Below are 27,641 nucleotides of genomic sequence, written 5' to 3'. Positions count from 1 at the left end.
GGAATCCCTGTTAGTGACAGCAACTCTCAGCCTCCTCTGGGTATTTCGGCGCGCCCACACTGAAGGCGGAAACAACCAACAATCTAACTGCTGGGGATGACCGAGGGGGTGAAGCACCATTTATGGGACGTATTGAATTGTCGACCTCTCGCCCCGCAGATGATGCTGAGTTCCACTAGCAGACAGAGCCTTGTTCCGGATTCCAGCCTCACAGTCTCTCGCCTCTCTGCACCGAAGGCGGGCCGAGCAGATTCCCGCCGGTCGCACGGAGTCCCGGCCTGGGTTAACTGTCTCCTGCCACCATTGCTGAGCAGATGGGCAATGTCTGTGTAAATCGGTAACCGGAACCGTGCCCAACCCTGGTCCAGATCTGTCACTACAGTAAAGTATGACAGTTCATTTCATTCGGAACGCACTTTAATTCTCCACCGCACTCACACGCTAGCCTCCTATAGTTATTCCTGCTATGTTTTGTAACTCCAAAACAGAGAACTAATTGAATGAAAAAACAGAACCGGGACGTGCTTATTCTTTTAGCGCGACGTGCATGTATAACGTTTGGCGCGATGACGTGTAACATTCACGTACTTTTACGTATAACTCGCAATTAATTATTTAAACGATCAGGAGTACACACATTCAAACAAATATAGAGAAATATTACATACACAACAGTTCCACCGGCGCCTCACAAACTCCAGGAAGAACATTTCATATGAACATAATCCATACAGACCTCAGTATTTACCGTGGAATTTCTTGCGTCTGCACAACAGCATATCAAACAAATTCCTGCAGTCGGAGGTGAAGTTAACTTGTAGACTCACTTTGCAGAGAGAGCAACAAATCAATGCGCATGGGTAAGTTATCAGTCAATAATTACTGTTAAGGGGAGCCACTGTGCTAAAAGAAATTGATCCATACACTGCACTTCCTCCCTCTTTAGATTACTATTACATAAAACCGTATAACAAAACGTTCAATTTCCCGTTAACAGATCATCTTCAAATAAACATAAGTAGTGTTTGCCTGATTTTATTTTCTTTTTTTGAGATAACAGCCCATAACTAACTTCACTATACTAAAGATCCAGCCTTTTGCGTAGCACTCTGTTTCTTTCAGGATAGGGCCTCTGGACCTGTGGAGTGTCATCAGGTTTGGCAGAAGTCTTGTCAAAGACAGCTTTCTCTGTTGCAGGTGTCGCGTTGCTTTTAGTGACATGATCATCACTGAGAGGTAAGTCCAGTGACTGTAATGTGTCTGTCTTGTTGGATGCAGTTAGCTCAGATTTGGTTGAGCATCCAGTATCTGGTCCTAATCACATCTCCATGTTTGATCTCCCACATCCACCCTGTACATCACTGGCCCAGTTCTTGTAGCTATCCTACCAGGTGTCCACTTGTCTTCTCTAATATCATGTGCTAGGACTTCCTGTCTAACCTCAAAGCTCCTTGCTGATCTACTTGGCAACTGGCTGATCTGTTTATTCTGTACATCCTCCTGAGGTTTGGTTTCAGGAGGTCAATGTGAGATCTCAGATTCCTGCTCATGAATAGCATTGCAGGTGTTTGATTTGTCATTGCATGAACAGAGTTCTGATATATGAAAAGGAAGTTGTCCACCTTATGCAGAAAAGAAATTCCCTCCTTGTCCATCACTTTGATGGACTTCTTGAAGGTTTGGATAAACCTTCCAGCTAACCCATTCATTTCTGGGTGGCGAGGAACTATCATAATGAGATTTCTGAGAGGGTGTAATAAAATATCAAGTTTTTCCATCCAAACTCCCTCCATTTCTGTGAACTGGTACACTTCCAATGATACCTCCATATTATTGCCCATTCTTCCTCAGATATAATTATCCCTCCTTCCTTCTCCCATTTTGTTTTAATGTATGAAGTCGAATGTGTTTTAAGATTTGACAAACCCTTATACATGCTTGAAATGATTCTACTTCCGTTATCTGAATTATATGCTTTTCTAAGTAGCTCTATCAGACATGTACTTGCCTTGGTTATATTTTTAACCGTCATATTAACATACTGTTGGAACTGTAAATACCGGTAAAAGTCTTGTTTTTCTAATAAGTGTCTCTCTTTAAGCATTTCAAACTGAACAGTGTTCCTTCTTTCATTATATTGCAAATAGCTGTTATTCCTTTAGCTGTCCAGTCCTTAAATCTAGCATCCAGTTTATTCAGTGTAAAATCCCAGTCACATGCACACCATTTAAGAATTGCAATATCTCCCTCTAGTTTATATTCTTTTATAATAGTTTTCCATATTTTAAGAGTCCATTTCACCCATGGGTTATCAATAGTATTTATATAACTTTGTAGGTTGTTATTAGCCAAAATTGCCCGTATGGGGATGGAAAGTATCCTCTCTTCAATGTTTTTCCATTGAGCGTCATATGATGGGTTCACCAGCATATCACAGCTCTCAACTGTGCTGCAAAATAATGATCTCTAAGAGAAGGTAGGCCCCATCCCCCCTCTTCTCTGGCTAATTACAAAGTTTTGAGACGAACTCTAGGCCTTTTACCTTGCTATATATATCTTGATAACATTTTGTTCCATTCATTGAATTGATTTTGGTTAATCTCTATTGGTAGGGTCTGAAAGAGATATGGTAGTCTGGGCAATATATTCAACTTAATAGATTCAATCTTTGAACTGAGACTTAAAAAGGAATTAGGTTCCACCTTGTTATATCTTCCTTAATTTTTTTATGTATAGGCTGATAATTGCATTCTGATAATTTTGCCAAATCTTTTGGCATAATGATGCCCAAATATTTGACGGACTCTGTTTGCCATGCCCAGGGATATCTACTTTCAATTTCTCTTGGTGGGCTATAGTTATATGAAAGTAATTGGGTTTTATCTACATTGATCTTGCATCCTGATAATTGACCATATTGTTCAAAGGATTGCATCAATTTAGGTAAAGAGTATGTTGGTTGCCCTAGATAGATCAAAATGTCATCCACGTAACAGGCTAATTTATGTTCTGTCCCTTTAATAGTAATTCCCCTGATATCTTCATTTTGTCTGATGTATTGAGCTAATGGTTCCAGATATAATGTGAAGAGTAGTGGTGACCAGGCACAAACCTGTTTCGTGCCCCTTTCTTGGGTAAAACTATTTGATAAATATCCATTGATTTTAATCCTAGCAGTAGGGTTGTCATAGTGCCTGTATAGTTTTAATAATTGTGTCAGGGAAACCAAATCTATGTAAAACTCTATAAAGAAAATTCCAATTAACCAAATCAAATGCCTTTTCAGCATCCACGCTTATCACTATTGCTTCGATTTTATTTTTTTGTATATGATCCATAATGTGAAGTGTCCTTCGTATATCGTCTTGTGTTTGGTGTTGTTGTATAAAACCTGTCTGATCATTATGTATCAGTGTGGGTAGAAACTGTTCTAATCTTTTAGAAATGATGGAGGTAAATAGTCTATAATCCACATTGAGAACTGATATTGGTCTAAATGACCCACATTCCATTTTATCCTTGCCTTCTTTCGGTATATGGGCTCACTTTTTCTAATCACTGTCTTTCTCCCTTCCTCCGAGTTTTCTCATCATGCAACTGCTTGTTATAGTCACTGACATTCAGGTTTGTACTCATCGCCAATTTGTTGTATCTGTACAACTACATATCAAATAAATAAAGGCATGCGTTAGAGGTGAAGTTAACTTGTAGATTCACTTTGCTGACAGAGCAACAAATCAATGCGCATGGGGAAGCTATTAGTCAATAGTTAGTGCTAAGAAGAGTCAATGCACTAAAAGAAGTAGATCTGTACACTACATAATTCAATAGTTTCACATATTTGTATCAGAGCTGGTTGGTTCCGGTTCAGGATCATCATCCTGAAAACACTAACTAGTTTTCTCTCTCCTCTGTCATTCTACTTATTAATTGAACCATACCTCTTAGTCGAATTCCATTCTTAGTTCTAATTATGGTGATCCACTGCAGATGTCAGTAACTTCTTCCACAGTCTTGAACACATATTGTCAACTGCCTTGCGATTCAGCTGCATTTTCCTGTTACTATTATCTTTTGTTTAACCCTCTTAATTTGATTGTCCTCACCCCCCCCACCACCACCCTTGATCTTGATGCAGTGATGAGTGAAAATTTCCTGCAATTTTCACTCATATCCATACAGGCAATATCTATTGGGCAAGAGGAGAGGGTGAATTCTGTTCTCATTTTGCTGGACTGTCTGTCACCCATCCATATTCCTGATCTCTACCGCAATGTCAGCCGTTATCTGCCCAAATAAAGTAACTGTTTCAAACTGCCCGGCTAACTCGCCGGCTTCCTGCATTCAGACTCTCGTTCATGTCTCCAACTCCAGATCCAAGTATTTTTAAAATTCATTTCATTCCTTGGGATCCACAAGTTACTGACAAGACCAGCACTTACTGTCCATCCCCAAAAGACATGCAAAACTTTTAAAGAAATTATATTTACAGTTCGACCTGGTAATGGTAACCCAATAAATGTGTGAGAATCCTTATTATTTTTTCAAAAGGTTCCAGTGCATCAACATTTTAAGTTCCATAGCTACAAAGATAGAATTTGAATTCAGGTGTGTGGAGTATTAGCTCAGGCTTCTTGATGACCAGGATGATATTTCAGTCACTGCTCCACCACTTTACTGGAGTGCCTAGGTTCGCAGGGATCACCACCAAATCCCTGGGATGAAGTTATAATGCACCATTGACCTGTCATCCCATTTAAATCCTGTTTCATGTGTAGAATTAATTATGGGTTTAATTATTGATACTTTTAATGTATTAATTAGTTAGTTTGGTTTATTAATCAATTTGCTTGCCTAGTTTGTTATTTTTTTGTGGGAGGAGCTAAAGATGGCGCCAGAGGCTTTTGCAGAGCCAGGTGACTTCTTCCAGTTCATCCGCGAAACTGTTTATTCTTCCTCTTTTTTTATGTCTCCCGTGTCTTTTCAAGGTGGCTAGGGTCCTGTTGGAGTCCGTGATCTACAGTTGCAGCTCAAACTGCGGTCCTCCATGGGCGGTGAGTTCCTGTTTTCAGACTCGCCGTGCAGCCTGACGTTTCGGTATCTCTAAGTGTGGGCTGGGGGAGGCGTGCCTTCGGTGTGCTGCCCTGTGGACTACCTGGTTCCTCGAGAACGTTGCTCTCTGAAGCATCGCGGGAGATTGAAACATCAGGATAGCAGGCGGTGTGCCCTGCTGTTGGAAGGCCCCTGCACTCGAGCGATCTCTCTGTCTGTCTGTCTCTCTGTCAGTGGTGAGTGACAGTCTGTCAGTCCTCAAGTTGGGGAGCTTGGACAAGCCATAGACTCTAGATCATGCTCCCTCTGGGGCTTTGCTATAGCTTGCATGGTGGACGGTGGGGTTGATGCCTTCGCTGCTGCTTGTGCATGGGAGGGGGAGGGGTGCTTTGGGGTTCAAACATTTTCTGTCATTCGTGGATGCCTGTGAAGAAAAAGAGTTTAAGGTTGTATATTGTATACATTCTCTGATATTGAACCGTTGAAGTAACAGTTACTTAAGAAAAGCAGGAATTGCTAAATATACTCAGTAGGTCAGGCAGTATCTACAAAGAAAGAATTAACATTTCAAATGAATGACCTGATTTATTTAGTATTTCCAGCATCTGCAGTTTCTGTGATGCAAGTCCTTAACCCAAATGCTGGGATATCTGAAGCAAGGTTCGAGGCATGGTATCAAACTCGATCTGAGTACTAAACAAACACTGGACTATATCATGAGTAGGCATATGATTCAGCACCAAACCACAGTTCGGTGTTTCTTAAATACTTAATTCTTGGTGCTCGGAACATGACTACCAATTAGCGGGACCGTCCTGGACCCTTAAAAGGGCTGCGTCAGATATCCGTACTCCAGGGAGTTGGAGTGTCTAAATCCCGGAAGCTGGTGCGGTTGAGGGTGTCTTGTAACAGGCCCTTTCCCCTGTGGCCAACTCCTGACGGACCTGGCTGCTGAGAGAGGCAACCATGGTAATTATGGAGGAGAGAGGGATCCAAGATGTCTCTTTTCGGCACCAGTACCTCTGCTCGGGTCCAAATCCTCCCCAGTACATGAGGTTTTGTCAAACCCCTTTGACAGTATGCGAGTCCAAAAGTCTTTTCACTGTGAAGACTTGTTCCCCTCGATAAACCTTGGTGGCGGCGGGGTTGATGGTGTTGGGGCTAAGGAGCTGGTGCAGGCAGGTTTTAATTTAGAAATGTGGAAAGTGGGGTTGATCTTTAGGATCTTGGGGAGCTTCAAGGTGTAAGCCACCAGGCTTACCTTTGTCAGGGTTTCAAAGGGTCCATTGAACTTGGGCGCCAACATTCTAGATTCCACTCGAAGGCACAAATCATGAGTGGACAGCCAGACCTGTTGCCCAGGCTGTAAAGTAGCTCCCTGACCTCTTTTGTGGTTCATCTTGGTCTCCCTTTTCTGGGTAGAGTTCAGCAAAATCTCTTTTGCCCTAATCCATCTTTGCTTGCAGCATTGGACGAGATCTTCAGCCACAGGGGCCCCAACCTCGTCCTCTTGATCCAGAAATAGAGAGAGAGGATAACCAAACTGGTACTTGAACTATGACATCCCATGCACTGAATCCTGTAGGGTGTTGTGGGTGACCTTTGTCCACATCAAATGGTCACACTACTCATCAGATCTTTCTGAGGTCAGGCATCTTAGGGTACGTTCTAAATCCTGGTTGGTCCTCTCCCTCTGGCCATTGAACTGTGGGTGAAACCCAGAGGAAAGGCTTGTTCTTGCCCCTATCAGTTTGCAGAACACCCTACAGAAATATGATGTGAGTTGTGAATCATGATCCGAGATAATGTCCACTGGGAATCCATGGATCCTGAAGATCTGGCCCATACAATCTGAGCCATTTCTGCTGCAGACGGCAGCTTCTCCAAGGCAATGAACTCGTAGGCTTTTGAAAACCAATCGACAATTACCATGAGGACTGTCCTCCCCTTGGATGGTGGGAGACCTGTAAAAATCCATGGAGATGTGTGCCCAAGACCTTTCAGGAACAGGTAATGGGTGGAGGAACTCTTGAGGTTGGGTATGGGGCTTCATGTTCCGGGCACACACTTCATATGCCTGTACATACTGCCGAACCTCTTTTGTCATTCTGGGCCACCAATACCTTCTCTCGATAAACTCAAGGGTCCTGGCAATCCCTGAGTGCATGAAATGTCCCAATTAGAGTACCTGGGACCAGTTGAACTTGGGACGAATAGCCGACCCAGAGGACCATTCCTAGGAATTCCTCCTTGCGCTTGGGCCTTGTGAACAAGAGTGTCAATACCCCAATAAATTGGCACTACCACCCTGGTAGGAGCAAAATGGTGGTAGGCTGCTCCTCTCAATCCAGTACATCAAGCTGATGGGATGGGGCATCTGGCTTCTGTTTTTTCAACCCTGGTCATTAGGTCAGGATGAATTGAAAGCAGTTAAAGAACAAAGCCTACCTGGCCTGCCTGGAATTCAGCCTCTTGGCCTCCTGACTATAAACCAGGTTCTTGTGGTCAGTCCAAATGATAAAATGGTTCTTGGCCCCCTCTAGCCAGTGATGCTATTCCTCCAAAGCTAACTTAACCACAGGAAGCTCTCGGTTCCCAATCTCATAATTCCTCTCTGCCGGGATAGCCACCTGGAGAAGAATGCATACAGGTGCTGTTTACTGTCCACAGGTGGTCATTGGGACAAGATGGCACCAACTCCGATATCTGAGGCATCCGCCTCCACAATAAAGGGAAGATCCAGGTTAGGAGAAACCAAGATGGGAGCTGATGTGAACTGCTGTTTAAGCTCTGCAAATGCAGCCTCTGCTTCAAACATCCAGACACAAGGGCCTGTGGATTTCTTAGTTGTCACCGTCTGTGGAGCTGCCACCAATGAAGTTCCAGTAAAAGTTAGCAAATCCCAGGTATTTCTGGACTTGTTTGATACTGGATGGTGGTGGCCAGTCTCTGACTGCCTGGATCTTGGTAGGGTTCATCTTGAGATTGCCACTGGAGATGACGGAACCCAGAAATGAAAGTCATCACGTGAAACTCTGACTTCTCCAACTTGACATCATGGTCTAGAAGCCTCTTTGAAATGTCCCTGACGTGAGCAATGTGCTCCTCAATGGACTTTGAGAAGATTAGAATATCTTCCATGAAGACAAAGGCATACTTACAGAGAATATCCCAGAGCACATCCTTTATAAAGGCTTGGAAAATGGCTGGAGCATTCACTAGGCTGAAGGCCATTGCCAGTTACTCGTAGTGCTCTGTTGGGGTATTGAATGCAGTCTTCCATTCATCACCTTCCCTAATATGGACTAGATTGTATGCACTCCATGGGTCTGGTTTTGTGAATACCCTTGTCCCTTGGAGCATCTCGAAAGCCGTATTCATGAGTGGCAGGGGGTTGTGATTCTTAGCCGTTATGTGGTTTAATCCTCTATAATCAATGCACGACCTCAGGCTCCCATCTTTCTTTTGTACAAAGAATCCTGCACCAGCAGGTGAGATGGAGAGCCGAATGAAGCCCATGTCAAGATCTTCCTTCATATACTCGTCATTCTGCTTCTCTCTGGGCCTGAGAGTACGTACAATCGACTCAGCGGGGGACAGGTACCAGGCAGCAGGTCTATTGCACAGTTGCAGGGTCAGTGTGGTGGAAGAGTCGAGGCTTTTCCCTTTCTGAAGACCTCTTCCAAGTCCTTGTAGATGGAAGGGATTTCAACTGGTCTGGGTGTTGCTATCTCCTCCGGACCTTTGTTTGAGGTCAACCGCTGAGGCCTCTTCGGTGGCAGGGGTGAATCAACTGACCTCAGAGTCCTCTCCCTATGTTCACAAAGTTAATTTATAGAAACAGTGGCCAGTCAGAATCTGAATCCTCATCTGTATCCTCAGGAAATGGCAGCAAGGCCTTAATCCCTAATGTTTAAAAGCATTGCTTCCTCTTTTGTTTCAGCTTTTGTTTTGTTGATGGACAACACGAGAGTGATGTATTTATTACCTGTATCCAATTATCTCAGTAAAGGTGCTGGTGAGCTGTTATCTTGAAGTGCTTCATTTCGAGTAGAGAAGTTTCACCAACACTGTTGTTCGGCAGGAAGTTCCAAAAGTTTGGTCGTTTGATGGAAGAATATCAATAGATTTGAAAACTGGAAAGACGTCATCAGTTAGAAGGAAATTCGTGATGGTTCCATTTATTATCAGCAAAAGCGTACAGTGTACAACCTGAAATACTTGTTTTTGCAGACATCCACAGAAAACAGAAGATCGCCAAAAGAATGAATGACAGAAAAGCATTTGAACCCCAAAGCCCCCTCTTCCCCCTCCCCGCGTAAGCAGCAGCAAGCATCATTGCATCAACACCCCCTCCTCCCGCCTGCCTGTGCAAAAAGTATCAGTGCCTACCACCCACCAAGCAACAGCAAAGCAGCCAGAGAGAGACCATGATCTGCAGTTAACAAAAACTACTGTTTACCCGACAATTCAAAATGCCACAGGCTCTCTCTCCCATATGAGAGAGAGGTGTGACCCGTTTGAATGGGAGAGATATCATCCATTTTCACAGCGATAGGCGAGACTGACAGTCACTGTTGCAACCCCACTTGGAGTACTGTGCTCATTTCTGGTCGCCTCACTATAGGAAGGATGTGGAAGCCATAGAAAGGGTGCAGAGGAGATTTACAAGGATGTTGCCTGGATTGGGGAGCATGCCTTATGAGAATAGGTTGAGTGAACTCGGCCTTTTCTCCTTGGAGCAACAGAGGATGAGAGGTGACCTGATAGAGGTGTATAAGATGATGAGAGGCATTGATCGTGTGGATAGTCAGAGGCTTTCTCCCAGGGCTGAAATAGTTGCCACAAGAAGATACAGGATTAAAGTGCTGGGGAGTAGGTACAGAGGAGATGTCAGGGGTAAGTTTTTTACTCTGAGAGTGGTGAGTGCGCGGAATGGGCTGCTGGCAATGGTGGTGGAGGCGGATACGATAGGGTCTTTTAAGAGACTTTTGGATAGGTACATGGAGCTTAGAAAAATAGAGCAATAGTAAATAGAGCCTAGTAATTTCTAAGGTAAGGACATGGTCAGCACAACTTTGTGGGCCGCAGGGCCTGTATTGTGCTGTAGGTTTTCTATGTTTCTATTACTGTCTGCCATACCGTTTTCTATTCTGAGATTCTCCAACTCGAGAATTGGCAACAAACTCTCTCCACCATTGAGAGAGACTGCAGAGACCACTGTCCATACATCTGCCGCAGCGAATTCCTGAAGTTCCATCTCCTGTGACGCCTTATTTAGCAACACTGGCCTGGAATAGGTTTTCCAAGCCGTGCCTGGAGAATGCCGGAAAATGGTTGGCTGGTGAGCTCCAGGAACAGAAACTCGTTGTTGTAAAGAAAAATGCAGTTTGAGTGCCACTTGCAGATCGGGACCTTGATCGGACCCCAACCACTTTGAAAAGGAAAAAAAGAGACATTAAAGAGAGTAATTTAAGCTGTTTCCACAGATGAGCTTGAAGAGGCAGCCACTGGCGCCATCTTAACTCTGCTCACACAAGGAGTTGTGGCTAGTGGTGCAATTCTTCTGGGTGGGAGAGATCAAAGATTTGGGATGTGCTGTAAGACAGTCTTGGCAAGTTGTAAGTCTGGTCTGTGATGCACACAGTGAACATACTGCACTGGTGGAGGTAAAAGTGGACGTTTAAGCAAGCGGATGACGCGCAAGTCAAATAGTCTTCTGTCCTAATTGCTACTGAACTTCAAAACTGAAACAGCTGTTCGGAGATAGCAGTTTCCTGGCTTCTGCCATTTTGATGTAAGGAGACTCAAGGTTTAAATAATTCATCATTGAGTCGGCCCGTGGTAAGTTCTCAAGGCCAATTATATAAAAGGGAGCGACTGGGAGAGCCACCTCTCGCCTGTTGGATCTGTTCATTTGTGTTTGACATGTGCACACAGCAGCACGGCCTCTGGCTCTCTGTTCCACTGGAGTGTGCACCAGGGTTTCTGCCACACTTCCGTTCAGGAAACAGCCATTGAAAGGCAGCAGTTCTGGCACTGAGTCTGGCACTGTGGCTCAGAAGAGAAGAGAGGTGAAGAGGACTGCAGTGGTGACAGAGTCAGAGGAACAGAATGAAGATTCTATGGGCAGATCCTAGAGAAACCTGGATGGTATGTTACCTCCCAGGTGCCAGCGTCAGGGATATCTTGGATCAGGTCCATGGCATTCTCAACGGGGAGGGTGAGCAGCCAGAATTTTTGCTACATATTGGCACCAATGAGGTAAGTAGAAAAGGCGAGGAGGTCCTGAAGAGAGATTTTCGGGAGCTAGTAGAAAACTGAAACACAGGATCTCTAGGGTAGTAATCTATGGATTGCTGCCCATGCCATGCACCAATGAGGGTAGGAATAGGATGATTTGGCAGGTGAGTGCGTGGCTGAGGAACTGGTGCAGGGATCATTGGGATCTCTTCTGGGGAAGGTTTGACCTGCACAAAAAGGATGGGTTACATTTGAACCCAAGGGGGCCGATTTTCCTTGTGGGCAGGTTTGCTGGAGTTGCTAGGGGAGGGTTTAAACTAATTTGGCAGGGAGATGGGAACTGGAGTGATAGTGCAGAGTATGAGGTAGTTGGTTCACAGAGACACTGTGTAGTGATACTGCTAGCAAGGAGAGGCTGATGGTAGAGCAATGTTTTAGTCAACAGCATGGGTTGCAATGTAAAAGGTGGAAAAATCAAGAAGGGTGAATACAGGACTGAAGGTGTTATATTTGAATGTGCACAGGATACGGAGTAAGGTAGATGAACTTGTAGCACAGTTACAGACTGGCTTGTATGATGTTGCGGGCATCACTGAGTCGTGGCTAAAAGAAGATTATAGTTGGGAGCTTAACATCCAAGGGTGCACATTGTATCGAAAGGACAGGCAAGAAGGCAGAGGAGGTGGCATTGTCCTGTTCGTAAAAAGTGAAATAAAATCATTACAGAAAAATGACATAGGGTTGAATCATTGTGGGTAGGGTTAAGGAACTGCAAGGGTAAAAAGAATCTGATGGGAGTTATATACAGACCCCTATATAGTAGTATGGATGTGGTCTACAAATTAAAATGAGAGATTCAAAATTTAAAAGCCAACAGAAGGCAATTAAAAAGTCATTAACAAGGAAAAGGTAAGCTAGCCAATAATATTAAAGAGGATACATAAAGTGTAAAAGAGAGGTGAGAGTGGATATTGAACCACTGGAGAATGAAGCTGGAGAGGTAGTAATGGGGAACAAAGAAATAGCAGATGAATTGAAGAAATATTTTGCATCAGTCTTCATTGTGGAAGACACTAGCAATGTACCAGAAGGTTGTGAGTGTCGGGGGTAGAAGTGTGTAAAGTTGCCATTACTAGGGAGAAGGTTCTTGGAAAACTAAAAGGTCTGAAAGTAGATAAGTCACCTGGACCATATGGTCTACACCCCAGTGGTCTGAAAGAGGTGGCTGAAGAGATTGTGTGGACATTAGTAAAGATCTTTCAAGAATCAATTGACTCTGGCCTGGTTCGAGAAGAACAGAAAATTGCAAATGTTACTCCACATATCAAGTAGGGAGAGAGGCAAAAGACTGGAAATTATAGGCTAGTTAGTCAGACCTCAGTGGTTGGGAAGGTATTGAAGTTGATTGTTAAGGATGTGGTTTCAGCGTACTCAGAGGCACATGATTCAGTAGGCCATAGTCAGCATGGTTTCCTCAAGATAATATCTTGTCTGACACATCTGTTGGAATTCTTTGACGAAATAGCAAGCAGGATAGACAAAGTAGAGTTGGTGAATGCTGTGTCCTTGGATTTTCACAAGCGAACAGCCCATGGGATTACAGGAAAGATACTATCATGGGAAAAACAGTGGCAGCTTGGCAGGAGACAAAGAGTGGGAATAAAGGAAGCCTTTTCTGATTGGCTGCCGGTGACTAGTGGTGTTTCACAGCGCTCAGTATTGGGACCACTTCTTTCTGTGTTATATGTCAGTGAATTAGACAATGACACCTCACCACCCAGGTCATGCTCTTCATTTGTTGCTTCCATCAGGTAGAAGGTACAGGTGCCTCAGGACTCACACCGCCAGGTTCAAGAGCAGTTACTACTCCTCAACCATCAGGCTCTTGAACAAAAGGGAATAACTACATTCTTTTAAGGACTCATTTATCTTGTTATTTCATGCTCATTATTTATTACTATTTATTATCTGGATTTGCAGTTTGTTTACAGATTACAGTTCCTGATGTTTACAGTTTTTACAGATCCTGTTTACAGTTACTGTCCTATAGGTTTGTTAAGTATGCCCGCAGAACAAAGAATCTCAGAGTTGTATATGGCACCATGTATGTACTCTGATAATAAATTTTACTTCGAACTTTGAACTTCGGATGATGGAATTGATGGCTTTGTGGCAAAGCTTGGAGACAATACAAGGATTTGTGGAGGGGCAGGTGGTTTTGAGGAAGCAGAGAATCTGTAGAAGGACTCAGCCAGATTACGTGAATGGGCAAAGAAGTGGCAGATGGAATCAAGCGTCAGGAGGTGTATGGTCATGCACTTTGGTAGTGAAATGGTTGACTATTTTCTAAATAGAGAGAAAATTCAAAAATCTGATGAACAAAGGGATTTGGGAGTCCTCATGCAGGATTGCTAAATGGTTAATTTGCAGGTTGAGTCAGAGGTGAGGAAGGCAAATGTGATTTTAGCATTCAATTCAAGACGACTGGAATATAAAAGCAAGGATGTAATTATGAGACTTCGTAAGGTATGGTGAGGCTTCACTTGGAATATTGTGAGCAACTTTTGGGCCCTTTTTCTAAGAAAGGATGTGCTGACATTGGAGAGGATTCAAAGGAGGTTCACGAAAATGACTGGGATTGAAAGGCTTATCATTTGAAGAGCGTATGATGACCTTGAAGAAGGCGGAGCGGAGTAATGACGGCGCTAAACGGCTATTCCTTTGCTTGCCTCTTCGGAAACAGCTCTAATTCCATCTTTATTATCTTTATTTTTCCCTTTCAGGGTTCTTTTGAAGACCCTGACCTGGAGTTACACGCTGACTATGGTTCTTTGCGGGAATGGGACCTGCTCTCAGGGTTTTATAACTGGCTGTTGTTGTTCGGCATGCCAAGGACTCGGTTTAAAAGTCCAGCTTGGATTTGGAAGCCTCGGATTTCGGGGCTCTGGAGATGGGCAGATCAAGGGTCAGTGTCACGACAGGAGACCCGTGTGTCGTTGTGGGAGTCAGAATATCTGCGGACGTGTGCCCAGATTTTTGGGCATAGAGCTCAAAAAAAGCAACATGGTGGACTTTTAACATTGTAAACCAACGAGTTGTTTGTTATGTCTCCCCGCTTACTGGGAAAACAGAGACATCTCTTTCTCCCTTATTAGGGTATGTCGTATACTGGGTGAAACATGAAGTCTTTGGGGTAACTGCAGGTCTGTGTCTTTGCTGTTGCTTTGCCCACGCTTGAGCGCAAAGGTGGCGGGTGCCGATGTTTTTTTTGCCTGTGGGAGGAGGGGAGATTGTTGCTTGCTGCTGCTTACACGTGGGAGGGGGAGCTGGGGAGGAAACTTTGGGGTTCTAACATTTGACTGTCATTCATTCTTTGGGGCACTCCTCTGCTTTTGTGGATGGTTGCGAAGAAAAAGCATTTCAGGATGTATATTGTATACATTTCTCTGACATTAAATTGTACCTTTGAAACCTTTGACTCTGGGCCTGTATTCACTGGACCTCATTGAAACCTATCAAATGTTGAAAGGCCTCGATAGAGCAGATGTGGAGAGGATGTTTCTTGTGGTGGGAGAGTCTAAGACCAGAGGACACAGCCTCAGAATAGAGGGGCATACTTTTAGAATGGAGATGAGGAGTAATTTCTTTAGCTAGAGATTGGTGAATCTGTGGAATTGATTGCTACAGGTGCTTTGGAGGCCAAGTCATTGGGTATATTTAATGTGGAGGTCAATAGATTCTTGATTGGTCAGGGCATGAAGAGATATGGGGAGAAGGCAGTAGACTGGGGTTGAGAGGAAAATTAGATCAGCCGTGATGGCAGACTCGATGGGCCTGATGGATTTTTCTGCTCCTTTATCTTATGGTCTTATGGTTTAATTCCAATAAAATGCCCATCAAAATAACTGCTCAATTTACTTATTTACCTGTGGTTTGAACATTGAAAAAGAAAGACAATTGAGGACTGGGACAGATTTGCAAATAATTTGGAGTTCAATCCCCAGCAAGCTTGAATGTTCCATCCTAAAACCATTACTTCCATGAAGCCCATGTCTCCTCCAAATATGTAATACCTGGCCTTTCTCCCAGAATTTTTAAGTCAAAAGGCAGAAATTTACTTAACAAATTTTTAAATTAGGCACATAGTAACTAACACTACACTAATTGTGGACTATGATGGAGTGTTTGTCAAGTAGTTCCAGAAAGGGATGGAAGACATATGAAGTCTTGACTGAAAATGCCATCTGCCCATTTCCCTCTATAGATGCTGCCTGACCCTTTGAGTTCCTCCAGCAGTTTGTTGATTGCTCCAGGTTCCAGCATCTGGTTAGAAAGGTATGCATGGTTTTTGTTGCAGTTCATCCCAAGCAGTTGTGTAAACCAAGATTCTATACTCCATGGTTTGTTCCCAGGAACGTTCACTGAGGTAAATTTTGACGGCTGCTAGGAGATCATCAACTCAGTGAAAGACACATTTTGGTCTGCCTGAAACTTGGTGGTCTTCCTGTGCAAGGCAACATACCTGAGCAAATGCTATCAGTTGGCACATTCCAAAGTGCAGATGTATGTGCTGAAGGATGCACTGAAGCACAATGCAGCCACCATGAAGACACTATGGGCATAGGCTCCTTCTGTTTGCTGAGGGTTAGGTAGGACCCTCTTCATAGCCTCTCAATAATTCACTGACACAAGGTTTGAGGATGAAAGATTAGTGACATTGACAGATTGAGAATGAATGTATTGAATTATATGGTACCGTGAATGAAGATAATGACATGTTCCAATTCTGTTATTGTATAGTTTATCAACAAAGTATATTTTTGACAAAAATAATCTTATTCCAAATCACAAGTAATTAATGTAAATATTGGAAAGTGTAATATGCATTGTTAATTTTTAGTTCTGCCATTGACATTTGTCTTGAAGCAACAGTGTTATTAACATAATTCAACCTCTCAAAGCCACAGTACAATCTTGTTTCAACAGCCACCTCTTGCCAAACACAATCAACTGTAATACAGAAATAACTGATCACCTGCTCTCAACTTCCTACTGCACAGTGATCCTGCTTCCTGGTACCGTGCATGATATACACAAATGTTCTGTACACTCTGATCATCCCAATCAGCCAGATGGCAAGTGTGAATATGACGTGCTGGCTCTACACTGACTGAGTACCAAAACAATGCACCTGGTATCCAAATAATGCTGAAGTCTTCCAAATGCCCACTTACTCTTACTGACAGTGGGGTTAGTGAAACCACCTGATGTTCCTCGGGAAGGAATGTCTGTCTTAACCATGCTTGGAATCAAAACCTAAAATGCCATACCTAAGAATTTTTTACTAGTCATCTTATCACTAACATTGCCAATTGATCGCATTGGTACTGCAAAAGGATCTAGTGCTTTCCAGGGGTATATGACAATTAAACTCTTCTTGGGTTCTCAGCCGGGTACAGGTATCGATTGTAATCGACGTTTCGATGACAAACTCTACTATCTTCATAAGGGATGATGCGAGGGCACGTATAGTCTGTTATACTATGGGTGTATAAATACCACTGGACTAGACATGCTGTGGCATCTTCCCTGATGAAGATGGCAGAGTTTGTCATCAAAATGTCGGTTATAATCGATACTTGTACCCGGCTGGAAGCCTGAGAAGAGTTTATTTGCCATTAGTACTGGTCGCATTGCAAACGAAGATATCAATCAGTGCATGTGACTCAAATTCACTCCAAATTCTGACAGAACTATATTTCTAGGCCCATTATTTTTGCTAAAATCACGATATATTCTTATGCTGAGAATATACAGTAAATACAATTTTGCTTCAAATATAATATTATAGAAAATGTAAATGATAAACAGCAGTAATTATAAAATAACAAGATGAAGCAGAGAATGACATTTATATTCTCATTCCCAAGCATTATCAGGCAGAATATACATTGGAGAAATTACTCTTTGGTGATTCCAACAGGATGCAGTCAGCTCTTGTATTCAGGTGACATGGGAATGTAGCGGTTATCCTAATGCTTTACTGGGGTTCAATTCCGTTGCTGTCTGTAAGAAGTTTGAATATTTTCCCCATGACTGCATGAGTTTCTGTTGACTTCATTGTGTGGAGGGAAGTACAACCAACAGCCAAAGTCCATCCAGTTGTTCCCTGCTAGCAAGGAAGGTTGAATTTTTCCTCTTGCATGCTATTACTATCATAGAATTATGTACACATTACACAGTTATGCCATTCAACATATTCTGTTTGTTCTGTTTCCGTCTGTATACTTAGATCTCCTGGGCACAACTTCTCTTTGCCATCAGTTCAGTTCCAGAAATGTTTGGTTTTGGTATATACTGAAAGAAAAATTGGATAACTTTTAAATTAAGATATCAAATCTGTGTCTACTTATTATTGCTAGAGTCTATACCTTACGATCTATATCTCTTGACCAGTCTGTGCATAACACCTTTGTCCAACACAAACACTTGTTGACCAAAACCTGCTTCCTCATTTTATCCTTTCTTGGTTTTCACCCGTGCTCAATTATTCTGGCTGTACTCTCCACCCCTCCACTTTCCTACAACTTAAAACACATGAAATTTGTAAGTTTTCTCAGTTCTAATGAAGTGAAATTGTGAAGAGAGGTAAGGACCCAGGTGCTGGAGTACCCAAGACTAGACTTGAGACACGATTTTAAAATTGTGTCAAGCACAGGGTTCTTGACAAGATGCTAGATGAGAATCCAAATTAGGATGTTGCCCAAGTATACGAAGGCATACCTATGAACAGCACCCTGGAGCACATCGTTTATTGTTATTTCTCTGCAATTTGTGGCAACCTTGCCATTTCTTTAATGCTTTGTTTGTTTTTTATGAGGCCAATTTGTTAGCTTGATGCTCAGCCCAGCACGGAAGGAAAGTGTGCAAAGAGCCGCCTGGATTCGAACCCAGGACCACTCATCTCGAAGTCCGGTGCTGATGCCACTACACCACCAGACATGGATAACTGCTGGCATTAGCAAGGCCGAAGAGCATATCCAGGTACTCATGGTGCCTTGTTGGTGTGTTGAATGCAGTGTTCCACTCGTCACCCTCCTTTAGGTGGATCAGATTTACACACTCCGCAACTCTAGCTTTGAGAATACTCTTGTCCCTTGGAGAATCTTGAACGCAGTGTTCATGAGAGGAAGCGGGTAACAATTCTTGGCCATTATGCAGTTCAGCCCTCTATAATCAATGCATGGCTGCAGGCTGAAGAAGAAGCCTGTGCTGGTAGGTGAGGAGGAAGGCCAAGTGAATCGCATTGCAAGAGCCTTTTTTCTCTACTCCTCTATAGTGCATCTCTCCAGGTCTGAGAGTGCGTACAATCGACCCCATGGAGGACAAGTACCAGGCAGTAGATCTATTACACAGTCGTAGGGTCAGTGCAGTGCAAGGGTCGAGGCCTATTGCTTGCTGAAGTCCTCTTCTAAATCTTTGTAGATGGAGGGGATTTCAGCTTGGCTTGGGTGTTGCAACTACCCCCAACATCCCTCCAATGATGACTCCTGAGGCTCCTTAGGAGGCGGGGGTAATTTGTCAGACCTCGGACTCTCCTCCATAGGTTCACTTGAGTCCCCTGTTGAAATGGAGTCTCAATCGGAGCCCTTATTTGACTCCAGAGACTCCGCCAAATCAGATTCCAAATCTTCATCCATATCCTCAGAATATGTGAATTGAGATTGCCATTAGAAATGATGAAATTGTTAGAATTTTCTTTGTCCTCCTGTGACTAGGCTTCGAGGATTTACATTTAGGACCCTTAGACAGGGCCTGGCGACGCGTTCCCTTGGGCTTGGCTGCTTGAGTACCTCCTTGGTGGGCTTCCAGGCTTGCTCCTGAACTAGTGGACTCACTCAGTTCCATTGACTGAGGCCTTGGAGGCAGGACTAGGTCCGCTGAAGGCTTTAGGTTACTCCAAGCAAAAGTCTGCCTCCTTATCGGCCGCTGGCCTCAGGAGAGTCTGGAGGTTGGAATATCAAATTGAAAACATTCTTTCTTGCAAAGACTTGACTACAGGATGATTCTCCCTTCTTCCCAGTTCATGGAAAGATTATGTCTGGATAGCCAATGGTGCCCAAGGATCAGGGGCATGTGAGGAGAATCTATGATATGAAAACAAATGTCCTCTGTATGTTCCTCTATCCTCATTTGCAAAACTGATGTCTGCTGCAGGATCTGCCTGGACCCAAGAGGACGGCTGTCCAGGGCAGTCGCGGTTGTGTGCTGGCTCAGCTCCTGCAGTGGTATGTTGAGCCAATGGGCCGTCCCTAAATCCAGGAAATTACCAGCTGCCCCAGAGTCCACAAATGCATTCACCTTTCATCAGTTCTTTCCCCAGGAGTTCTCCGTCTTTAGCAAGACACCAGGATCTGTAGGCTTGGGAGTAATGGGTGCCACCATCACAGTCCTCCCAACACCGGAGGATCTTAGCAGTTTTCCTGAGGGCTGCAGGGAGGTGACCTGCTTCCCTGCAGTTGTAGGAACAACCTTGATTCTGAAGCTGGGTCCTCTCATTGGTTGGGACTCTTGTGTTGGCTGGTCATTATCTGAGGTTGCGAAGTGGAACTATGATGCTGGGCTTGGGCGAGCCCTCTTCGAGCTTCTTGAGACAGTCCCACATAGCCAGGCGATTATCGAGATTGACAGACTGATCAGACAGAGCCTCTAAGTCCTCTACCGGCTCTCCCAAGGCAAGGGCATCCTTTAATTCACCTCGGAGTCCTTGGTGGTACAGGGTGGCCAAGGTCTCCCTGGTTCCAGCCACACTCCTTGGCCAAAGTCTGAAACTCAATTGTGTAGATGGCCGCTGACCAACTACCTTGACGTACCTTCACCAGATGGTCCGAGGATCGGTTAGCTCTGGTGGGATGATGGAGCATCCTCTTCATATCATTCATGAATTCTTCCGAATCAGAACAAATCTCTGACCTCTGCTCCCAATGCACGATGGCCTAGACCAGAGGTCTCCTGGTCAGGAGAGAAATCATGAAGGCCACTTTTCCACACTGAGTGGGAAACCGGGACGGCTGACGTTCAAACACCAATGAGCATGGTGTAAGGAAGCCGTGGCAGGAACCTGGGTCACTGCTGAATCTCTCCAGGGTCAGAAGGTGGACTGGCTCTGCAATGCGACTGACAGCCTTGCCCGAGTGACTCTGGCTTCCTCCTTACGACAGTTAGCGCATGGCTCTAACTTGAAATTTTCTAGGTTCTGGCTTGAAATTTTCTCACTGTGGCTAGCTGACGAGAGGCTCCAATACCCTGCTGGGTCTGAGGTACTGTGATAAAATGTCCAGGTGAGGATGGTAAGGACCTAGGTACGGGAGCATCTGAGACTAGACTCAAGACACAATTTAAAATCCAGGTGCCAAAACATGGCTGCCAATTAGTGGGGTGGGCATGAATCTTTAAAGGGGCTGTGCCAGCTGTCCATACTCTGGAGAATCAGAGTACCTACACCATGGAAGCAGGCATGGTGGTGTGCCTACTGTAACAGAAATATTATTGTTTCTTTCTTTTTTGATGAACACTGCTTGACCTGCTAGCTAGTTCCACCATTTTCTGCTTTAGTCAGATTTCCAGAATCTGCAATATTAGTCTTTTCAACTTTTCTGGAGCACTTGGCAGAAAAAGATTAAGTTGTCCAAGGAGTGACCAAAGTTTTGAAGAAAATGAGCTATTTATTGAGGAACACTGGGTTGGAAACCTCCCGCTTACCACACAATATCCCATGACCCAGATCATTGCCACCCCAAAGATCTCTTCCAACCCTTTCCAAATCCCTGGAAGCCTAACTTTACCATACACCAACTAATCTGTAATGAACTCCACCCACCTCTTTACATCTCCTTGGCTTCTTACCTGAATGTTATTCTCCCAGCTTCCCAGCTCCTTTACTTGAAGCCAGTGTCTCACCTTTTTTCCTGATCCACAAACCCCAACCTTTATACCTGATTCAGATTGTATAAATGAATGCTGACCAACTTTGCTTCTACCACAACTGACTGAAAACCCAGTATAGGTCCTGATCAGATCAGTCACTGATCTAATGTCAGGTTTATCCCTCTGGCCTGATCCTGGTCTTCAAACTTTTATCTCCAATGGAGTTCAACACCTTATCAGGTACTTCTGAGGCTTTGAACCTTTACAGCACTTAAATCTCTGGCTAAAATTATTGTTGAAAATATTAACTGAAATATACATTAATAATTCAGTAACTGGTCATGCTTTAGTAGTTTACAGGAAAATATACAGAAAGCTACATTTTAACAATCTTCAGAAAGGCATCACAGCCTGATGTGGAGCCACCAATGCCCTTGAATGGAAAATCTTACAAAAAAATAGTGGATATGGCCCAGTCCATCGCGGATAAAGCCCTCCCCATCGCTGAGCGCATCTACATAAAGCGTTGTTGCAGGAAAGCAACATCCATCATCAGGGACCCACATCATCCAGGAGATGTTGTCTTCTCGCACTGTCATCAGGAAGAAGGTACAGGAGGCTTAAGGCTCACACTGCCAGATTCAGGGACAGTTAATATCCCTGAACCATCAGACTCTTGAACCAAAGGGGATAACTCGACTTCACTTGCCCCATCAACGAAATGTTCCCACAACCAATGGATTCACTTTCAAGAACTCTTCATCTTATGTTCTCAATTCTTATTGCTTATTTATTATTATTATTATTTATTTTTTATATTTGCACAGTTTATTGTCTTTTGCACGCTGGTTGAATGCCCAAGCTGGTGCAGTCTTTTATCAATTCTATTATGGTTATTATTCTATTATGGTTTTATTGAGCATGCCTGCAAGAAACTTAATCTCAGGGTTGTATATGGTGACATATATGAACTTTGGTAATAAATTTACTTTGAACTTTGATATATAATAACTGAAATTAAAGTGATTTGGACTGGTAGTGTCTCATGTGTATCATTTGGAATTCTTCACTTGGAAAGTGCTATTCAACATTTCTTTAAAGGAATTCAGTATAAGGGGAAAGGGCATTTATTGAACCAGATGGTGCCAGCTTGCAGATTGTATGTGATCTCAATTGCTCCTGGAATTAAGCACCTGATTTCTATAACACTTCACTATATTCAATTGAGGAAGGCTCAGGTTATAACTCAGAATGAACAATTAATGATAATTTTCCATAGCATACCTGCGAAGATAATTAGCAAACAACACAGCCTGTTCTTGGAGATCTAGGAAAACCTTCTTCCTGATTTGTTCATCAGCCAAATCCAGATGCTCACTTGTGACAGTTACCCGTAGGATAATTTTACGTTGTACTGCAAATAGTGTAAAAATGTGATTAATGGCTAAAGTTAGTCGTGGTTAGAGTATTCTTAAAATGCTCCAGTTGCTTGAATATGGAAGATTGCATGGATACCAGCAGAGTGAATGTATGCTGCAATAAACACGGCTTTCATAACTATCACCCAAAGGAAGATTTCACATGGAGTAGTTAAAATGAAGATTACAGTGAAATGGAGAATGGTGATTCCACTTTTCTGCTGCTGAATGGCGAATTTTCCACACAGAATTGAACAAGTGGCATTAGCTTTAATTTAGCAGTGAGGAAATCAAATCAGCCTTGCACATTGATAATATGGTATGAATTTTCTGAATGCCTTTAGCATGGCTAAGTTTAAAGACGGGTGAATATCCTTCCTAATGTAGTGGTTGACAAAAGGCAATTAAAAAGTAAAAGGAGGTCCCATATACAATCTTCAAGTAGCAGCTAAATTAACAATTTTTGCAAACATAGAGGGTAAAGGTAAAATTTTGCATCCAGGAACTGACACTCCATTGATTTAATTTGCATAGACTAAGGGGTAAACACCAGCTTCTGGTCTTCTGCCTTTAATGCTGTGCTAGTTCCAGTGGTTCCTGTCAGCAATTAGCTTCATGTTTACAGTTTTGCCATAATCACAACCATAAATTCTAGGTTACTGTTTTCATTACAAAAGGAATAATAATTTAACCACAAAAATATCCAATTTGGTTAATAAATAAAAATGAGCAGGTTGAGTACTCCGTATGGAGATTAAAGTAAAAATCCTAATAGGGTCAGGTGAAATGGTATTTGGTTTGTCTTTAAATCATTTAACAATGTTGTCTTATTCTTGTCTTAAATGAAATAAAGAAGAAAATCAAACAACCATATTCAGAACATCTAAAATTAAGTATTAAGGTCATCCAACCATGCTAATTATATTATGGATAAACTTTATAAAATTAAGTATTTCATAGAGCCATAGAAAAATACAACAGAGAAACAGGCTCTTCAGTCTATCTACTCGACGCAAAAGACACTTAAACTGCCTACTCCCATCGACCTGCACCGCGATCATAGCCCTCCATATCCCTACTATTCATGTAACTTTCCAACTTCTTTTAAACATTGAAATCAAGCTCACATGCATCACTTGTGCTGGCAGCTCATTCCACACTCACAGGACACTCTGAGTGAAGAAGTTTCCCCTTGTGTTCCACTTAAACTTTTCACCTTTCACCCTTAATGCATGACTTTTAGTTGTAGTCCCACCCAACCTCAGTGAAAAAGGCCTACTTACATTTGCCCTATCTATACCCCTCATAATTTTGTATACCTCTAACAATTCTCCCCCAAATCTTCTATATTCCAAGGAAAAAAAGTCCTAACCTATTCAATCTGTCCTTATAACTCAAGTCTTTCAGTCCCGGCAATGTCCTTGTAAATTTTTTCTGTACTCTTTCAACCGGAAGGTGTACACCACATGGTTCTGAAAGAGGTGGCTGAAGAGATTGTTGAGCAATAGTAATGATCTTTCAAGAATCATTAGATTCTGGAATTGTTCCGGAAGACTGGTGTAATGCCCTGGTTCATATTTTTACTGTAATGCTGTGTGTATTTCATTTTGGCAGTTCTGTACGAGCAGCTTGTTTTCAGCTTGTTTGGGTTATTGTTGAAGATAAGAGATGAGGAGAAATGTGTACCATCCAATTAGGATGATCAAATTTAGCGGAAGTTTCTCTGGTGAAGGACATTAAGGTTGGGCTTGGGGCTTTTGTTTGAGAGGAGGTGAAGAGGGAAGGCGCAGGAGAGAAGAGAAAAAGTTAGTGGAAAGTTAGAGGATTGGAAAGCTTTTAAGGCAACTAAAAAGTCATTAAGAAGGTAAAGATGGAATACGAAAGTAAGCTAGCCAATGATATTAAAGAGGGTACCAAAAGTTTCTCCAGATACATAGAGTGTAAAAGAGAGGTGAGAGTGGGTAATGATACTGGAGAGGTAGTAATGGGGCAAGGAAATGGCAGATGAATTGAAGAATTATTTTGCATCATTCTTCATGGTGGAAAACACAAGCAGTATGGTGGAAATTCCAGGTGTCAGGGGTCATAAAGTGTGTGAAGATACCAAAGGTAGAGAGAAGGTTCTTGGGAAAATGAAAGGACTGAAAGTAGATAAGTCATATGGAGCAAATGGTGTATATCCCAAAGTTCTGAAAGAGATGGCTGAAGAGCTTTCAAGAATCGCTAGATGCTGGAATGGTTCCTGAAGACTGGAAAACTGCAGATGTCATTCCACTCTTCAAGAAGCAGAAGAAAGGAACTTATAGGCCAGTTAGTCTGACCTTGGTGGTTGGCAAGATGTAACAAGTAGTAACAAGCAGGATAGATAAAGGAGAATCAGCTGATGTTGTGTACTTGGATTTTCAGAAGGCCTTTGACAAGGTGCCACACATGAGGCTGCTTAACAAGATAAAATCCTATGGTGTTACAGGAAATAGACTGGCATGACAGGCGGGAAGCAGTGACTGAGAATAAAGGGGGCCTCCTCCAGTTAGCTGTCAGTGACTAGTGGTGTTTCTCTGGGGTCAGTACTGGGACCACTACTTTTCACATTGTTTGTCAGTGATTTAGATAACGGAATTGATGTTTTTGTGGCAAAGTTTGTGGATGATAAGAAGATAGCTGGAGGGGTAGGTAGTGCTAAGGAAACAATGCAATTGCAGCAGGACTTAGATTGGAAGAATGGTCAAAAAAGTGGCTGATATAATACAGTGTTGGGAAATGTATGATAATGTGTTTTGTTAAAGGAACAACAGTGCGGACTATTATCTAAATGGGAAGAAAATTCAAACATCAGAGTTGCTAAGGGACTTAGGAGTTCTCATGCAATACTCCCAGAAGGTTAATTCACAGGTTGAGTTTGTGGCAAAGAAAACAAATGCAATGTTGCATTTATTTCAAGGGGAATGGAATATAAAAATATGGAGATAATGCTGAAGCTTTTAAGACACTAGTCAGGCTGCACTTGGAGTTTGCAGCAGGTTTGGGCCCCATATCTCAGAAACGATGTGTTGTCATTGGGGAGAGTCCAGGGGAGGTTCATGAGGATGATTCCAGGAATGAAAGGGTTAACATATGAGGAGGGTTTGGCAGTTTTGGGCCTGTACTCACTAGAATTTAGAAGAATGCAGGGAATCTCATTGAAACCTACCAAATGTTGAAAGAACTAGATAAGGTGGATGTAGAGAGGATGTTTCCTATGGTGGAGGTATCCAGAACTAGAGGGCACAGCCTCAAAATTGAGAGGGATCTGGGATCAGCCATGATGAAATGGTGGTGCAAACTCAATGGGCTGAATGGCCTAATTCTGCTCCTATGTCTTATGGTCTTATGGTCTTTTGGGCCAAATGGCCTAATTCTGCCCTTATAATTTATGGCCTTATTTACATCCTTCCTGCAGGCAGGTGACCAGAACCATACACAATAGTCCAAATTAGGCCTCACCAATGTCTTATATAACTTCAACATAACATCCTAACTCCTGTACTCAATAGACAAGAAAATCTGCTGATGCTGGAAATCCAAGGAACAAAAACAAAGTACTGGAGGAACTCAGCAGGCCAAGCAGCTTCTCTGGAAAAGAGTAAACAGTTGATGTTTCAGGCCGAGACCCTTCATCTGGACTGGAGAAAAAGATGAGGTGAGCGCAAGAAGGTGGGGGAGGGTAGGAAGAAGTACCCCACTGTGGTAGGTGAAACCAGGAGGTGGTGGGGGGAGGGGTGAAGTAAAGAGCTGGGAAGATGGTGGGTGAAAGAGATGGAGAAGGGGGAATCTGATGGTGGGTGAAAGGGCTGGAGAAGGGGGAATCTGATTGGAGAGGGTGGAAGACTATTGAAGAAAGGAAAGGGGGGAGGAGCACCAGAGGGAGCTGATGGGCATTTAAGGAGATAAGGTGAGAGAGAGAAACAGGAATGGAAATGGTGAAGAGGGAGGGGCAATTACTGGAAGTTCGAGAAATCGATGTTTGTTCCATCAGTTTGGAGGCTACCCAGATGGAATATAAGGTGTTGCCTCTCCAAAATCTTTTATAAACCCACTGAATCTCACAGCTATCTAGACTATGTCTCTTCCCACCTCGTCATTTGTAAAAAATGCCATCCCCTTCTCTCAGTTCCTTGGTTTTCACCATATCTGCTCTCAGGATGAGGGTTTTTATTCCAGAGCTAATGGGATGTCCTCCCTTTTCAAAGAAAGGGGCTTTCTTTCCTCCACTATTAAGGTTGCCCTCAACTGCATCTCTTCCATTTCGTGCATGTCTGCCCTCACCCCATCCTCACCCTAACAGGGATAGGGTTCCCCTTGCTCTCACCCCATTAGCTTTCACATCAAGTTCTCTATAACTTCTACTGTCTCCAACCAGACCCCAACACCAAGCACATCTTTCCCTCCCCTCGACTTTCCACTTTCTGCAAGGATTGCTCCCTATCTGGCTCCCTTGTCCATTTGTCCCTCTCCACAGATCTCCCCCCGGCACTTATCCTTGCAAGCGGAACAAATGCTACACCTTTCCCTGCACCTCCTCCCTCACTACCACTCAGGGCCCCAAACGGTCCTTCCAGGTGAGGTGACACTTCCCTTGTAGGTTCGTTGGGGTCATCTACTGTATTCAGTGCTCCTGGTGTGACTTCCTGAATATTGGAGAGTCCTGACGTAGATTGAGAGACTATTTTGCCGAGCACCCGTGCTCAGTCTTCCAGGAAAAGCAGGATCTCTTGGTGACTCCCCACTTCAATTCTAATTCCCATTACCATTCTGACATGTCAGTCTATGGCCTCCTCTGCTGCTGCGATGAGACCACATTCAGTTTAGAAAAGCAACACTTTATATTCCATCTGTGTAGCCTCCAACTTGATGGCATGAACATTAATTTCTCGAACTTCTGGTAATTGTCCCTTCCCCACTTTCAACATTCCCAATCTCACTTCCCTCTCTCACCTCATCTCCTTACCTGGTCTTCACCTT

The 27,641-nt window shown here is 43.2% G+C and overlaps 1 protein-coding gene and 1 long non-coding RNA gene across 2 annotated transcripts in view; one reads left to right on the top strand and one right to left on the bottom strand.

Annotated features, from left to right (window-relative positions):
• The first annotated feature begins 107 nt into the window (after positions 1-107).
• LOC140196267 (uncharacterized) lies at positions 108-14,626 on the top strand. The gene is made up of 3 exons (XR_011885657.1): positions 108-860; positions 4,989-5,054; positions 14,079-14,626. It is a non-coding gene; the product is annotated as an uncharacterized lncRNA (long non-coding RNA).
• Positions 14,627-16,934: 2,308 nt separating this feature from the next.
• Positions 16,935-27,641, bottom strand: part of LOC140196264 (uncharacterized) — an 85,817-nt gene continuing 75,110 nt past the window's right edge. Inside the window, exons 30-31 of the mRNA XM_072255166.1 lie at positions 22,507-22,636; positions 16,935-17,652 (exon numbers count right to left, since the gene is read on the bottom strand). Of these exons, the coding sequence (XP_072111267.1) occupies positions 17,616-17,652; positions 22,507-22,636 (167 nt within the window). The 3' untranslated portion in view covers positions 16,935-17,615. The remainder of the gene's footprint in view (positions 17,653-22,506; positions 22,637-27,641) is intronic.

The sequence above is a fragment of the Mobula birostris genome, chromosome 4, assembly GCF_030028105.1.
Source record: "Mobula birostris isolate sMobBir1 chromosome 4, sMobBir1.hap1, whole genome shotgun sequence".
Taxonomy (NCBI): Eukaryota; Metazoa; Chordata; class Chondrichthyes; order Myliobatiformes; family Myliobatidae; genus Mobula; species Mobula birostris.
Note: the sequence above shows the minus strand (reverse complement) of the source record. Positions and strands in the feature narration are given on the sequence as shown.